We start from the raw sequence: 17,225 nt of genomic DNA on the forward strand, positions 1-17,225 counted from the left end.
AGTCACTTGCAGTGATTACTATACATAGGAAACTAAATATTTTCACGTTTGTTCATCGCTAAGAGTGTCTAATGTGTGTGCCTTTTAGTCCCAAGCTCAGTGCTGGAAGTGTCCTATCAAAACATCAGCTCCACCTCCATACTTGTGACCTGGATTCCACCACTGAACCCAAATGGACGGATCACACATTACACTGTCTATGGCCTCAAAATGCACAGTAGACAGGCCCTGAAGTGGGTTACAAACACTACCAGCATATTGATAACAGGTTGAGTACTCATCATATGTACACAACTGTACCCACCACTTTCACATTTTCTCCACACTTACAAGTATGCACCCCATTTAATAATTTTAATCAATATTGTTGATAAATAATAAATATATAAAAAGAATATATTTTCTCTGTTTTAATGTATAGACTTGGACAAGTATACAGGTTATAAGCTACGTGTAGCTGCATCGACAGCTGTGGGAGAAAGTTCCTTGTCTGAGGAAGATGACATTTTTGTTTTCACCCTTGAGGATGGTATGTGCTAAACACAATTGTATTCATAAGCACAGCCAGCAAAGCATTTATTGCTGAATGGTAGAACTAACAAAAATGAGATTATAATTGATTATATAAGCTAATCTGCCAAAGATTAGAAAACAAGTAAAATTTCTATCCATAACAAACCTTCATACTCAGTCTAGAGAAAAAACATCTAGCATGTTTTTATTATATTTTCACTAACTGGATACCACTTCAATTTAATTATTTGTTCATTAATTTCTTCCATTTCATTACGTTATAGTTGATGACAATTCACATGATATAATATATTAATCTGTTTTTTTTTTTGTTTGTTTGTTTTGTTTTGGTTTTTTTTGTGTGTTTTTTCCGTGTCCATCTCGGCATCAGAACCTGACTCTCCCCCTGTGAATCTCACTGGGGTAGACACTAGTCCGTCTACTATGACACTGGCCTGGTCTGCACCAGAGAAAGCCAATGGGGTGATCCAATATTACGAAGTTCTGTACGAAAATGAATCTTTCTCTGCTTTGATGAACACATCGTCTAACAGAGTCACTCTGATGAATTTGAAACCATTCTCCTACTACAATGTGTCTGTGAGGGCGTTCACACGTTATGGCCACGGCAACCAAACGTCAGAGACTTTATACCTGCTGTCTGGAGAAGATGGTGTGTTGATGGATGTGCCCACTCACCCAAACACTCATATATGAACACATTAACAATAACAATATCAAACGTTCAGACTTTAGTAAAGGTGTTGTTGTGTTCTCTTTCCAGTCCCAGGTAGTCCTCCATATGGCCTTTCCTATAAGTCGGTTAGTCCCAGTGAAGTGAATGTGACCTGGCAGCCTCCCCTGTTGCCTAACGGGGTCATTACCCACTACAGCCTGGAGCTTTGGAATTCCACTAACTACCTGAATTTTACCTCTCCGACCAATTATATCCACATCACCCACCTAAGGAAGTACGCGCACTACCGCATCGTGGTGCAGGCACACACACGTGTTGGGCCGGGAAACTACAGCAGCGAGCCGCTCAACATCACCACAGTGGAGGATGGTGAGAGGGATGGGTTGGGGAAAGAGAAAAGGGAAGGGCTTGTTTTTAGTTCCAACAGGCTGCATGATTACATCATGACTGGCTGACAAGTTCGAGGGGCATCTGATTAAACTCGACTCTCCTCTCATCTTTTCCTCCTCAGTTACATTTCACTGTTTCAGCTCATGCTAATGATGTCACATCGCAGGCATCCAATCCCACGTGATCCTGGTGCATCCCATCAGGACTGAGAAGAACAGACAACAGATTTCATCTTACTATTTTTGCTAACCAGTGTTTTTATTTCAGGGCAATATTTTCACTCTATCATGTTGCAGGGGGCCTTCTGAGTTTCTCACTTTCCCAGTGAAGTGAATTAAAAAAACAAAAAATCATCAATTCAGTTTCTGCGCTGAAAGACCATACTTATGTTTGTGTTATGTTACTGGAAAGTCTTTCTCCTACATCTCAGCTCCAGACACACCTCCACAGTTTCTCCGTGCCAGAAAGTTGTCAGATTATGAGATAGAGTTTTCATGGCAACCCCCACTTGAAGCCAATTCAGACATACTCTACTACATTGTCAGAGTTTGGTGAGTTAGTTAATACACCCAACTCACCTTTAGCAGAAAAAGAAAATTAAAAAGAGGACATAATGCAACATGAAATGGTTGGGCTCCCTTTTAGGAATGAGACGACTGAGCTCTGGCGGAACGTGACAGAGACATCAGTGGTTATTAACGTGGACGCAGAGAGTCGCTACAATGCCTCTGTTTCCAGCTGGACTAGACTGGGAGATGGAGGAGTGCTAATCTACATCAGCTTTACCACCACCTATGCAGGTACTGGAAATGAGTTTTTGACAGCTAATATTGTCTTCCTTCCCTATATTATATTTCTCTGCCATGCATTGTATAAATCTTTCCTTTTCATGCTGAATTCCTCTTGCTTCCTTCATGTTTGACTTTCAGAACCATTTGACCCGCCTCGCAACGTGACTGTTGCAAATGTGAATGCCTCCTCTGTCACCTTGCTGTGGTACCCACCCAATGAACCCAATGGAATCATTGTACACTACACTATTTACTATTCTCATAACAACACCGTGAATGAGCAGGTGAGGTATATATTACATAGGTCTACATATACATTGACATTAAAACTGCACAATAATTTTGTCTTCAAAATTAATCAAAGGAGCATCTGTATGTGAAAAGAGTTGCTCAAACCCACAGAGAAGTACTGCACGAATTGGCCGTTCCCCTCTAAAAACCATTTTAGCATCTTTTAGCTTCTTGTTTTGATTTAATGGCCCTCACTTTTACTGTTTTGGTTTCATTTTCACTGCTCTCTTGAACCTTGTTTTCAACATCAGTAGGCAACAGTTTTAACAACAACAAAAAAAAAGCATTTAGCTGGTAAAGATCCAGCTCTTTCTCTCAAGCATTGCCTGAAACTAATCAAGTTGTAGCTAAATGCTAATTTTGATTATTTTTACAGCTTGCTCTGCTTCCCCTTGTTGGGTTTTCCCTTTATTGTGCATTTATCTGTTTATTTAGCAAAAAATCCACTCTTGTTTAAATGCCTCTTCTTTTATTTGTCTTTTAACCATAACACTGTTTTCTTGTTTCTTCGTAGAGGATTCCCATTTCAGACTTACATGCCCCCATCTATCCTGAATTAGCCCTGTCCTACACTTTGACTGGTTTGACTGGGGGCACTATATACACTGTGTGGATGACATCCAGCACTGTGCGGGGTGACGGAGGCATCCGTAGCGAGCCATTAACCCTTTTCCTACCAGAAGCCGGTCAGTCAGAAACACGCACACACAGCCACACACAAGAATACATAGAGTATACCAATGTTAATTTGCTGCAATTAGCCTAGTACATGTATACATAAGTTCCTACACATGAAGCCAAGTTATATTTGTATAGAGTGATTCTGAGTCTCATAAAGAGCATATCTGCACACTTTTTCCAAAACTCTATAACTTCCCAAAAAAAAATTACATAAAAACTCTGTGATTGAAGATATGACGTCCAGACTGTTAGTGAAAGGAAATGTCAGTGTGGCAAACTGGCTCTATTTTTGTCCACCTGTGACAGCCAGGTTGTATTTCCTTTTACTAAGCTACTTCTGGAAACTGAAAGAAAAAAAAGAAAGACAGCACAGAGCCATTTTAAAATGTAATGAGCAAAAAAAAAAACCTGCTTTGAGAAAGTTCATGCTGTTCTCATGATAGAATTACGTTGTTGCTGTGGGAACCAATATTTGCATATGCTCTTAAATATTAAGTTGCAGTTTTGACCTCAGTGAAAATCTGTAAATGTGTAAAACTGATCCCTTTGTTTTTATGTGATTTTGGGAAAAATGGTGCAGACAGCTGCCAGAGATTTTGTCATATACTGTACAATTACATATTTGTATGTTGGGTTTTTTTCTCTTGTTGACATTTTGCTTGTGAAGTATTCTCTGTCTCTCAATGATAACTGGTCATACTGACTCTGTATCTCTGCCTGTGCTCTAGCTGCTCCACTCTCAGCCAAGTACCGGACCTCCAGGGCACCTTGTCTCTCCCGCACAGCCAAGCCCAGCAGGGGCTCACTCCCCTGGGCTCAGACCCCCACACACACCTTGCCCTTTACATCCATTCATTCATTTTATGGACCTCTCAAGTTTTATCTGCCTTTTCCCCTTCATCTCCCCTTTTATTTCTGCTTTGTGTATCACTCTTTGCTTTTGGAGAGGCTGAGATGAAGAACAGGATGAGTATTTTCTCCTCAATCCCTTTCAGTCTCAAAGTTTTCATTGTGTGATTTTTCCTCCTGCCTCTGTTTGACCCTAAATGGGCTGACAATTTATAGGATATTGTTTCACTACTGTTCCGTTTGTCTGTGCTGTGTTCTGTGAATAATGCCATGCTGTATTGTTCTTGATGTGCTATTGCTGATTTTGTTAATTGTAGATTAATTGTTAATTGTTTGTGTCAGACTATGATGATGATGATGACTGGTGTGCTGTTCATTTTCCCCCAAGAGTCAGTGTGTGTATGGTTGATTGATGCAATAATTTACTGCCTCATTGTATGCTAACATTTAAATGAAAGCCCCACAGTTATCAACCAGCCTTGGCACTAGTAGTTAATTATAGTAACATAATTCTACTTTTCTTCCTCTCTAGTGCCAAGCGATTCAGTGCGAAACATGACGGCTCAGATCTTCAGCTCTACGGCCATCATCGTCAGCTGGGACCCTCCCCTGGAGCCAAACGGCCGACCCTACTACCTGCTCACCTTACAGGAGGCTGGCACACCACCAAATGTATCCAATCAAGGAACTCCAGCTGTCAACAAGACCATCAAGCATACCACAACTGACAATGTCTTCCTATTTACCAAACTTAAGAAGTATTTCCCTTATGTGTTGACTGTTACTCCAGCAACTGGTGCTGGCCCTGCCTACAACCATACCAGCACAATGTACCTCAGAACGGATGATGACAGTGAGTTTATCTACACAAACATTCAATTATGGAGTAAGGCGGTATGTATTTATCGTGACTGATTTGTGTTGGGTGTGTTTCTTTTTAGTTCCTAGTTCTCCTCCATTGCTGGTGTCCACTAGGAACCTGTCGTCATCCTCTATCGCTGTAGTCTGGCAGCGCCCTCTAGAGGCCAATGGGGAGATAACTGAGTATATCCTCACGCTGTTCGGCCCAGGGGGGTCCAACATAACACATACTCCCAACACCTCGTTCATCTTCACTAAACTGCTACCATACACATCCTACAACCTTACTATAACAGCTGCAACACGTAAAGGCTCAGGGCCTTATCTGCTGCTACAGTTGCACACCGATGAGGGAGGTTAGTTTGAAATGAGATTTACAATTTCTCTAATGAGATGGTATTTATTTATTAAACTATGCTTGTATACTGTGTCACTTTCTGTTTAAACTTATCTTTCTAACTTTGTGTTTTAGGGCCCATTTCCCCTCCACGTAATCTGACTATATACAACCACACAGCAGTCTCTGTATGGCTGAGCTGGGAGCCTCCTCTGGAACCCAATGGAGTGGTGATACAGTACGGCTTCAGGATCCAAAACCTCATCACAAACACCGTCACACACCGGGTACCATTAATTTCACACACTGAAAGCCACTCCATAATAACAACAACACATACTCTTACACATAATCCTGAGACCCACTAAGAGTACACACTGACGCTAGCGCTAATTTCACACTCCAAATACCACTCAGCAGTAACAGTATACTCAACACACATGTGTGCTAATACAAGAAGACATCATCCACTTCAGTAATCAGGATGGGCTGATTTAATCTTTTAATGTGTCATTTTCTGTGTGTTTCTGTGCACAAATATAGAATTCCTCTGGTCCATCGACCACAGAGTATCTATCAGGCTTTAGGCCTCATAGCTCCTATGAGATCAGTGTTTACAGTTACACCAGAATGGGCCATGGGAATCAGTTCAGCAGCCCTGTGACCTTCACAACTAATGAGTCAGGTAAAGTACACGCTGTCTGCACGTAAAGGACATGCCTCAGGTCAGTGCTCTCAGTTCAGTCAGTCTTGAAAGCTAAGAATAGTATATTCATTTCAGTAATGTTAATTGATAATTTATTAATCTACACAAAGAACAATATGTAAGTTTATTTGCCTATTCGCAAGTCCTGTGGCTTCTGAAACAAATCAAGACTTCTTTCATTTGGTTTTACAGTGATCCATCCAAATTGAAGCATCCGGTAATTCAAGGTCCTGTGTAAAGATCTTTTTATACTCTGCGATAGCCTTTTTTTAGCCTGCGATGAAATAACCATTTTGCTTATTTTTTTTAAGACAGTGAAGAATGCTTAAGATAATTCTAATCTAACTGTAAGAGTAACTCTTCTCTCTGTCTGCAGTGTCTGATGCTGTGGGGAACCTGTCTTGCTCAGGAGTGAGCTGGGATTCAATTCGGCTGTTTTGGGAACATCCAGCCCAACCTAATGGGCAGATCCTCTTTTATGAGATTCAAGTGGAGATAGACCTGCAATCCTATACATATCAATCTTTCTCACCAGAGTACACAGTGACTGGGCTGTCACCAAAGCAGGAATATGTGGTTACTGTGGCTGCAGTCAACTCTGCAGGACCTGGAAACAGCATCAACTGTACTGCTTCCACTCTTTCTGAATCAGGTAGTAATCTCATTGCAATCATTTTGTACATCCAGGCACAGCTAATTATTACTTCATTGAATTGCTAATTTAATAAAGAATGCTTGATGAAATTCTCTCTGTCTCTTTCTTAACAGTTCCAGCTGCCCCTCGCTTCCTCACAGTCTCTCAAGTCGCACCTAACAATGTGACCCTTCAGTGGGCTCCGCCACTCTCCATACCAGGCCTACTGAAAGAATACCATGTTATTAGACAGCTGCTTTCAGCTGTTTGTGAACCACGCATCCAACCGACTGTAGAGCCATCCTCAGAGGATGAACTGACCTCAGACTGTGTGGAATCCAGTTTCACAGATTTAGTGACTGCTTTGGATAGCAGTGAAGTGAACCACAGCATCACTCTCGGGTCCCTGGCTAAATACAGATACTACCGCTTCAGAGTAGCTGCTATGACCAACGCTGGAGTTGGAGAATATACACAATGGATTTATGCACGCACCCTGGCTGGAAGTATGGGCCTCTCAGTGATGATATGAACTGTCTGTGTTGGCAGGGAAGGGCTGACAGTCAGTCGGGATTCCAGGAGTAATATTTGACAAATAAGTCACTGATATTATTCTAATTATACAGGCAGAGTTATTTTAATTCTGTCTAGATGTGTTTTATTTATGGGATCTCTGCTGTAGAGCAGCCAGACAGTCTCACAATGATATTGTTTCTTGGTTGTTTAGCTTTAGAGCTACAGTAGTTTTATGGTACTAAGTATAAGTCTGAGTGTTTTTTAGTATTATTACAAAAAATGTGACTGTAGGATAGAGTATGCAGACCCTTTTAAAGTACGTAAAATAGATTGCATAAATGGGTTTGATAATAGATGAGCAGTGAACAACAATAAAGCAAATGCAAAAGTTTAGCAATTCGACATTTATCACCTGTCAGTGGTCAAACTTTTGTTGATTGTCCAGAGCAATATCTCACAGCTATGATCCAGCCAACAAATGGAACTAATTAACAGCATTTTAACATCTTAATACACCAGATTATTTATTACCTATTAAGATGCAATATTGTTGGTTATAATGACAGATGAATAGAGTATTGCCAGGCAAAAAAAAAAAAAGTGACCTCCCCTGGTAGCACTAATTGTCAATATATAGAGGTCTTCAGTGCTTCGTTTTATTATCTGAAACAAAAATGACAAAGTATTGATATTTTGAGTCATCTTTGCTATACAACAGTATATTACAGTAGTTTGACTCACATATAAACTCAACATTTTAATTTGGTAGCACACTAATAACTTCTATATAACTGCTATTTTGTTATGTTCTTCAACAGACCCTGATGCCCCTCCCCGTGACCTAAAAGTGAGCCCCACATCCAACAGCTTTCGCATTGTGTGGAACCATCCAGCGGTTCTCTCTGGACCAACATCATATCTTGTGCAGGTTACGGCATTGCGTTATATTCAGACAGACGCACACAAAAATGCTCATCACCAATCGAAATTTAAATACAGTTTTAAAAGGTCATCAAAACAGATCAACATGTTATCTTGATCAGGTTTTACAGTTGTGGTAACGGGTTATCATATTGAAAAATGCAACCAATATGAGCAAAAAATATTAAATGTTTCCTTGAACTGTGTTGTTATGTCAGGTGAAAGGTCCTGGTTTGAACATCTCAATAATCCAGGCACCAGGAGAGTTGACGACTGTCATTGTGACTAACTTGACCGCTTTTACCCGTTACCTTGTGACTGTCACTGCCTTCACTGGACCATTAGAGTACGCCGCCAGTGAGGGAAAAGCCACTGGACCTTTTGAATTTCAAACACTGGAGGAGGGTATATGGAAATAACATCTTAGAGCACCTAAAACATCTCCTCCCTATCTGTAAATGTGATCAATTATTTATCATCATTGATTGTTTGCTATTGAATCATTTCTACTCCAGAGCCCAGAGACCCTCCCAAGAACGTGACTGTATCAGCTATTCCAGAGGAAGTAAACCGTGTGAAGGTGACCTTTACTCCCCCAGAGGAGCCCAATGGAAACATCACTGCCTATTTTGTGTACATCTATGAAGAGAACCAGCTGGTTAAGAACTTTAGCCTCAGTGTAATCCAAAGAGAGCTTAACACACTGACTGCTGTCATAGATGGCCTAAAGGGAGGACACAGCTACAGTATACAGGTGATGACCACACATTCAAGTAAACCTTCATTGGTCTTCGAAAAATCTCTACAAGCTTAACCTGTTATCTTTAACTTCTTTCTGTGCCTTCCTACCTTTCTTTTCTTCTTTCTTCCCACCTTTCTTTTTTCTGTTTGTAGATTTCAGCAAGAAATGGTGTCGGTAGGAGCCCTCCCAGTCCACATGTCCAGATAACTACAGGGATCAAAGGTACAAGTCCCAGCTCTGCCCTGTTCTACAGTGTTTCTCTCTGTCCTGTTGCAGTATTGCAGCACAGATGTGAGAAGTGCCCCTGTACATGTTATGGCTCAATGCAATTCTATGTATTTGTTCTGACACAACAAATATTAAGTGACCGATATTGTCAGGTTTGGGATGATGATGTAGAGATGCAGTTTTTCACTGACTAATTGGGGCAGCCTCTGTTTATATGTAAACTAAAAATCACCTCTTCATGCATGCTATATTTACAACAGCCTCTGTGTGTGTGTGTGTGTGTGGGTGTGTGTGTGTGTGTGTGTGTGTGTGCGCGCGCGCGCACATTCCTCTGTGTTCCCACATGCATTTTTTTGTAGCCCCAGCAAAGCCAACCCAAAGACCCCAAGCAGTACTGGGCCATGGAGGGGTTGCCATGGTAACCCACAGGACTATCACCATCCACATGCCCGCCTGTTTCTATAGTGACGATAACGGTCCAATCGCAAAAATTCAGGTCATCGTGGCTGAGTCAGGGGGTATGACTCTTCAAAAACATTGACAGCCATCACTTTTAGTCGAATACACTTGGGCATTGGCTTTGTTTGTGTTTTAAGACCCCAGTAGAATCTCATTTTACAGTATGTCTGTCCTAAGCTCACAAAAGACAAATTGTAAGCAAAAGCTGAAGGGCTTAATGTCATTCGTGACTCAGTTCCCCTGTGGTTCTTTTACTCTCTCAATTCCATCCTGTCACAGTTAAGGACCAGAACCTGACCAACTGGAGGAATGCATTTTTTGATCGCCCGGCCCCCTACTTCACTGACAAGGGGTTCCCCAACCCACCATGTTTTTTGGGGGCCAGGGGGTCACGCATAGACACACGCATCAGAGTTGGTCGCAGTGTACCTGAAGATGGCCGACCGCTGGTGAGGAGAAATCACACAAAGGCAGGAACATATGTGATTGGAGAGAGCAATGGCTGTATGGGCGAAAACAACACTGACAGTTTCTGCAATGGACCTCTGAAACCTAATACTGTCTATGTGTATGTGCACCACACACTTTCATCCACACAACAAAAAAATCTGACTGCTCTACATATCTATGTTACAATATAATGCTGAGATGAGATTTTTGTATTCTTATTTTTCAAGGTTTAAGTTCAGAGCCACTAACATCAATGGGCAATACACAGACTCTGAGTACTCAGATCATGTCAGAACTGCAGGTATTTCTATTCATCTCTTTATTCCTTTACATCAGAAATTGAGAGCATAACATCATCTGTATAGCCTCTTTTGTTGTTTCTGTTTGATGTTATCAGTTCTGTCTCCTCTGCCTCTCTCTCTGTAGTGAACGGGCTGTTGACTAGAGAAGAGCAGATTATTCTAGGAGTTCTGCTCTCCTTCTTCTTAGCTGTGTTACTCATCATTATCATCTGTAGCTCAGTCAAGTAAGATGACTACATCCATTCATGCATTTGTCTACAATAATACATTTACCAAAACTACACTGGCTGCAGTTTAGCATTAATGCAGAAATATGTGCTGATAAAATATGGCTAATTTCACATTGAATAATTATTAGGAGAGGTTTCCATTTTTTAAACTTAGTTCTGTATTTACATTATTAATACACTTATTTGATTGACATGCTCATCACCAAATGTCAGAATTCATCAACGCAAGAAGGAGGGTGGGACTTATTCGCCCAGAGAGGCGGAGATCATTGAGACCAAGTGTAAACTGGATCAGCTGATCGCTGTGGCAGATCTGGAGATGAAACAAGAGAAACTCAACCGGTCAGTGTGTGTGTGTGTGTGTGTGTGTTTACTTTTAATCTAAAAGCATAGCTGCCAAATATAACACACACATTTCTGGCAGCTGAGACTAGCTGCACATTACGACTTGAGGCTTGATTTAGCTGTTCCAGACAAGATATTAAATATATGTCAAAAAGATGAAAATCTCTTTGCTGCAGCCAACTTGATGTGTGCTCCTGTCAGCACAAAATCGCCTAGTGCTCTTGAGCTGGCGCAGAAAATAGAATCAGCAGCACTATGACACAACACAGTATCACTGTAACTTTATTGTTTACCTTCAGTTCTCTGAAGAACAGACGAGTCATCCTGTCTGCAGCTATCTAACCATCCTCTCTTACAAATTCAAGCATGTAGCCCTTCTGGTTTTATTTTTTTTTCTGGCTCAAATAAGTGCACAAACAGCAAGTGCTGCAAGCTGCTCTTTCGTCTCGAGCTACAGTTTTGCATCAGGTGAGAAACCAAGTCACATTTATTGTTACTTTTGGTGTATCAAGGTCGCTGATGGCTGAGGAGAGGAGAGAAACTACAGAAAAGAAAAGCAGTGTGGCAGTTTTTATCACTTGCAAATTTTTATTTGCAAATGTAAATTGACATCAGTATTGGAAGAATCAATAAGCATAATATAACTGCCCTACTTGAGCAATTTTTTGCCTCACTTATGAATCAGTCAAGAAAACACTGAAACACTGAAGGGACTATTCATAGTTTAGTTCCTGAAAAAGGAGGACAATCTTGAGAATAATCATCCATCCACTCATATTTGCTGTCATATACTTTTAAAAAGAAACAGTTGTAGGTTTTTGACAGTTGCATGTTGTGCTCATTGTTATGCTGCTTGGGCTGTCTACTAAGATTAACAGGACAGTGTGGCTCTCTGCTTTGTTGTTACCTGAAGTTCTTCATTGCTTGAACAGTGAGCTGAAATCTGCATAAACACAAGCTTTCTAAGGGCAGTCTGTCTAAAATAGCCCATATTTTCTGTTCACCTATCGAACAAATGGCACCAATAGCTTTTCTTTAACGCAGACACATGCATTAACTCACCTTGGCTTTATTTTCCTCTCACTGAGCACTCTTCTCCCACCAGGTATTCCTCCTTCTTCTTTAGACGGAAAGAGATTTATGTCATTCAGTAAGTTGTATATATTGTATATTTGTCTGCATCTTGTACTCCGCTTTGCATTCATCACTGATCCATCTGTGTTGTTTATTATTATCCATCTTTGATGGATGCAGACAGTTCAGTGAATCAGTGACATCAACATTTTGCCTACACCCTGCTCCTTTCCCTCCATCACCGGCAAGCATTGCAGAACTGAGCTGACACTCTTCTGCATGAGACCATTTTAATTTGTTTACCCACTCACTATCTCAAAATTGCTTGGAAAGCTCAGAGGTCTTAGAGGGCACAAATTGTAAGCCTTATCAATAGCTGGCGGTCTGAGTAGCCACAAGGATTCAGTAAACTACCAAAATACCAGTCACAGGGGAATAACCACAGGTTTACTGGTGTTCAAAATTGTCTTCACAATGAAACATCTGTGTTATTGTCAGTGTTAATTCAGAATTTGATTAAAAAATGGCAAGATCACCCACTCTCTGCAAAGAGGATCAGTTCAGCTGTTATGAACAGAAATATCACTGTGGGGGCTGTGATTATGAGTTAATTTGTTTATTTTGGTTGTTTTTTTTGTTTTTTTTTGCTGTCTATTTTTGTCTAGGCTCCTCAGCTACAGGAAATCACTCAAGTAAGTCATCCTGCATGAGGAATGTGAATGTGCACACAGAAGCTGCAGCACAGATCAACACATTCTGTATTGCTCAGTATTACATGTTGGGTAACCTGGGAAAGGTTTAGAGAAAAAGGCTTGTGGCTGTAGAGTTTCTGTACAGGGGATCAGTGTATTGTTGTCTCTGTCAGGCCCATCAATAAGAAGTCGTTTCTGCAGCATGTGGAGGATCTGTGTGCCAATGACAATGCAAGGTTCCAGGAAGAGTTTGCTGTAAGTGTTTACAACAACCGGGACCATGTTTATCAAACCTCTTTAGTGTGTAAAAAATAGTGGTCATGCCCATAAGAGAAGTTTATTGTAAACAGCAGCAGTAATATCCTTTCCAATAAGCATTTGGAGATTAAATCTGGTAGGAAGCAGCAGCAGCTGCAAATATGTCAAATTCTAAAACTACCCTGCTCTGAATTATACATCTTTCTTTATTTATTATTTATTACAATCAGTTATATATAATGAAAAATACAAATTACAGTCAGACGTTGCATACTGCCTCTAAGACACCAGTAGGTTGTTCTGAACCAATTGGACACCTTTAATTTATGAGTTCTCTTAAACAGTAAAAAAAAAAATTGTAATAATAAATCATAAAAAAAAAGTTGGCAAGCAGTAGTGAAGGAGATTTTTTTCACTTTTGTCATGGCTCTGACCTTTAACCTTACTGGATGTCTCCCAAGTTTTATGAACCTTGATTATTACGTCTTATACTGTATATCCAGGAGCTACCAAAGTTGCTGCAAGACCTTGCCACCACAGATGCTGACTTGCCCTGGAACAAATCCAAGAACCGCTTCCCCAACATCAAACCTTGTAAGTGGTTAGATAAAACAATTGTTTCCAATGACAAATGTATCTGTTTTTTTTTTTAGCTCTAATATTAACTGCATCTAGATTTCACTGCCACTTGCGCTGCTTAATTTTGCACGATTTTGCCACACTTTCGTCATTTCATTGTGTGTATTGTCTAGACAATAACAATCGAGTGAAACTGCTGTCAGAACCGGGCACTGCAGGCTCTGACTACATTAACGCCAGCTTCGTCTCGGTGAGTACCAGTTATTAGCTGCTAAAAACCCTGTAGTTAACCTAGAGGGCTGCTTCCACTTGAGTCATTATCAGGTTACGACAGTAGTTGTGCAGTTGTGGGAGACATCTATTATAATTGTGTGTTGCTCATGTTTTTCTATCCCTTTCTGTTTTCATAGATAGACAGAGCTTGCACACTGGCACTATGGATAGTTTAAATCTTGAAGTGATGAGTGTATTACTGAAGGCATAATAGTTTTTTGCAATTTATATATTTTGTCCTTTTTTCATTCAGTTCTGCAATTTACATTTTTAGAGGTTTACTCGTTCATTATGAGCTGGGCTGCTCCCGACTGTTAGCAATATAGTAACAGCATCTCTGTATTATTCAAAGAATTGTGTACTTTGATACATATTTTGATTTTATTTCTATATACAATATGTATGAAATGAAATCTTGAAATAATATTAGAATTAACATGAGTACGCAGTGATTTAGAAATACCTAAAGATTTAAGGCTTAAAAGTCCATCTTGTAACACACGTGCTGTATGTCTCTTATTTTGTGTTTTTAGGGCTACCTGTGTCCCAATGAGTTCATAGCCACCCAGGGTCCTCTGCCTGGCACAGTAGCAGACTTCTGGAGGATGATCTGGGAAACAGGAACCCGCACCATCGCCATGCTTACACAGTGTTATGAAAAAGGCAGAGTGCGTCATGAGAGATTTGATATTGTTATGAAACATCACTATTATCACCATTCAGAGGGCAAACTGGGCTCAGTTTGTGCTCCATTACAGCCCTTTCACTAAGTGGATTATATCAGCTACGAAAATCTGATGAGTGTGTCTGTGTGTGACATTTCAGATTCGCTGCCACAAGTACTGGCCTGAGGACAACAAGCCAATGTCAGTGTTTAGTGACATTCTCATCTCAAAAGTGTCAGAGGAAGTTTTTCCTGACTGGACTGTCAGGACTCTGAAAGTAGAAAAGGTAAATGAGCAACCAACTCCTCGCACTCACACACACATACATACACACACACATTTGTGAATGCCATAATGCATTCTCTATCTTCTTACCTTAATCATTACAACTAAATGCCCAAACCCAGCCATTAGCTTAAACCTAATTGTAACCTTAACTTAAAATCAAGTTTTAATCCTCAAGCAACTTTTTGAAGGTGTGTGAGGGAATGAGAACTGGTCAAAATGTTCTCAGTTTCACCAAATGCACTCATGGCCATGGTATAAAACTGTCTCTTACAAACATAGACACAATCACACATAGAGCGAACACACAACACATGCACTGCACATGTGCATACTCTGGACTGAAACACAAATATCCTGCTGAAAAACTGTAGAACAAATGAAATGATGCTGGTGCTTTTTGGTACTGCAGTTAAATGGGCCAACAGATGTTTAAAAGCAAACTACTTAATGGATCAGGCTGGTTTAATGTTGTCTGTAGTTTTTTCTGTCATGAAAAAAAGCAAATCCACTTTTATATTCTGGTCCTCAGTTCCCCACCCATCCTTTATGCAGAGATGCAAATCTTTAAAAGGGTCAAAAAATGTTCTATTAATTTAAAGAAGCTAAAAGCAGCTTGGCCATGTAGTTTTTAACAAATAGTAGTAGAAGAAATGTAAACTCTGTATTTGTCAGGGACTTTATACAAATTGGCATGCTAGTGAGTATCTATGGGAATGGGAATGTCTCTTTTGGGGATGACATCTTATTGATGGAACAGTGAAACTGTGCAACAGCTTTTACCATAGTAGTGGCTTATGTTAATGTGATTAGTATGTAATTACAAGATGATATGTAATTAGTACTAATTATGAGTAATAGGTATTTGTAGTATTAGCATGTAATTACAACATAGATACATTTGTAAATGTCATCTTAGTTTTGTTATCATGACATAAACACTGTGACTTGCATAATAATAAAGTGAACTCGTATGCTAATATGAAATTCAACTTACTGTCTTATTTATCATTTCAAATCCTCTGTACAGAACGGGAACTACATTCTGGTTCGCCACTTCAACTACACGTCATGGCCTGAGCACGGTGTGCCAGAGTCCTGCAGCACTTTCATTAAGTTTGTCAAAGCTGTTAGAGCCCACAGGCACGACAACACGACTATAGTGGTTCACTGCAGGTACTGTGGCACCTCAGTGGTAATATATAAACACTGCATAAAATATAGTAATGTTCTTGAAAATAAAGTGCACTAGTTACATAAATTATATAAAAACCCATTTCTTAAACTAATTTGGTAGATAGGTGTAACAGTGCATCTGAGAGTATAATGGTTTGTTGTTCTCTGACTGTTCCTCAGTGCTGGTGTGGGAAGAACAGGTGTGTTTATAGCTCTAGATCATCTCATTCAGCACATCAGAGATCACGACTTTGTGGACATTTATGGCCTGGTGGCCGAACTGCGCAGCGAGAGGATGTGTATGGTACAGAATCTGGTAAGTTTGCATCAAATAAAACAGTAGGGTTTTTTTTCTGTTCAAATTTCACAACCTAGAGAGAATAAACAAAAGATTAAAAACAGTATTGTCTCAAGTGGTTCCAGTACACTTAAAAATCACAAAGCCTCACAAATGGAAACGTAGCTGTCCTACTTTTTACTTCATGCCCTGCTGTGATCCTATTCCCATGAGAAAATATCTGGAAAATTCTCTTTTGACAAAGGGAATGATCTGGCATTTGATGAAAGGCTTATGCTGAGCAGGATTCCCCCTCTTCAAACAGCATGGACCCATCCTAAAATTAACCCACCTACTCATTACTTATGAACTAGTGATGTGTGTCTCAGTGTCTGTGGGGACCCTCTGCCTTGTGCCCATTCTTCTTCTCAGTATCACACTTTTATTATTTCTAAATGTTCTGTACATTTATTTGTGTCCAGTGGGGTTTGACTGACTCAACTAGCGAGGATGTGATTCTGTTAGACAGCAGTGTTCAGCCATGCACAAGAGCCCTAGCTTTAAGATGTCATCATTCAGATCCATTATGTTGTAAACTCACAAATGTCTTTTTATACAGCTTTAAACAGGTCAGTAGTTTAACTACATATTATAAAGCACTTACGTGGAAGTGAAAACAAAGTAACTGCAAATGTCCATAAGATATGCAGAGGTGCTTCTTAGTTCCTGCTGTACTTTCCGCTGTTGTCCTCTTACAAAGCTTTACAGTAGAATGATTATGATAAACAAGCATTACATAAGTGTTCACTGATGTTTTAACTTCAAGATTTATTAGGTCATTGTATTGATAAAGGGATGTATTATAGCCTGTCTCATAGTCTGACTGCTGTTGCTTGAAGTAGTGAACTCCAAAGCCCATAGTACAGCAATGAATTGATATGAAGGAATAAACACTGCATAAAGTCTGGCTTTAGGTTATACAGTTAGGGTCATACAAGTTATA

General features: G+C 40.0%; 1 protein-coding gene across 8 annotated transcripts in view; it reads left to right on the plus strand.

Moving 5' to 3' along the window:
- Positions 1-17,225, plus strand: part of ptprq (protein tyrosine phosphatase receptor type Q) — a 33,799-nt gene that overhangs the window by 15,253 nt on the left and 1,321 nt on the right. For 6 of the 8 annotated variants that reach the window (XM_026311998.1, XM_026312002.1, XM_026312004.1 and 3 more), the window contains 28 exons: positions 89-268; positions 422-529; positions 905-1,186; positions 1,298-1,579; positions 4,745-5,065; positions 5,154-5,429; positions 5,546-5,697; positions 5,954-6,095; positions 6,493-6,768; positions 6,885-7,256; positions 8,085-8,194; positions 8,406-8,592; positions 8,703-8,941; positions 9,082-9,151; positions 9,517-9,675; positions 9,896-10,184; positions 10,294-10,367; positions 10,493-10,592; positions 10,812-10,940; positions 12,049-12,093; positions 12,683-12,709; positions 12,883-12,964; positions 13,471-13,561; positions 13,720-13,796; positions 14,353-14,487; positions 14,645-14,770; positions 15,800-15,945; positions 16,126-16,261. In XM_026311998.1, the coding sequence (XP_026167783.1) occupies positions 89-268; positions 422-529; positions 905-1,186; positions 1,298-1,579; positions 4,745-5,065; positions 5,154-5,429; positions 5,546-5,697; positions 5,954-6,095; positions 6,493-6,768; positions 6,885-7,256; positions 8,085-8,194; positions 8,406-8,592; positions 8,703-8,941; positions 9,082-9,151; positions 9,517-9,675; positions 9,896-10,184; positions 10,294-10,367; positions 10,493-10,592; positions 10,812-10,940; positions 12,049-12,093; positions 12,683-12,709; positions 12,883-12,964; positions 13,471-13,561; positions 13,720-13,796; positions 14,353-14,487; positions 14,645-14,770; positions 15,800-15,945; positions 16,126-16,261 (4,613 nt within the window). The remainder of the gene's footprint in view (positions 1-88; positions 269-421; positions 530-904; positions 1,187-1,297; positions 1,580-4,744; positions 5,066-5,153; positions 5,430-5,545; positions 5,698-5,953; positions 6,096-6,492; positions 6,769-6,884; positions 7,257-8,084; positions 8,195-8,405; positions 8,593-8,702; positions 8,942-9,081; positions 9,152-9,516; positions 9,676-9,895; positions 10,185-10,293; positions 10,368-10,492; positions 10,593-10,811; positions 10,941-12,048; positions 12,094-12,682; positions 12,710-12,882; positions 12,965-13,470; positions 13,562-13,719; positions 13,797-14,352; positions 14,488-14,644; positions 14,771-15,799; positions 15,946-16,125; positions 16,262-17,225) is intronic. The other 2 variants (XM_026312000.1, XM_026312003.1) reach the window with 2 other exon arrangements.

The sequence above is a fragment of the Mastacembelus armatus genome, chromosome 6 (assembly GCF_900324485.2).
Source record: "Mastacembelus armatus chromosome 6, fMasArm1.2, whole genome shotgun sequence".
In the NCBI taxonomy this organism is placed as follows: Eukaryota; Metazoa; Chordata; class Actinopteri; order Synbranchiformes; family Mastacembelidae; genus Mastacembelus; species Mastacembelus armatus.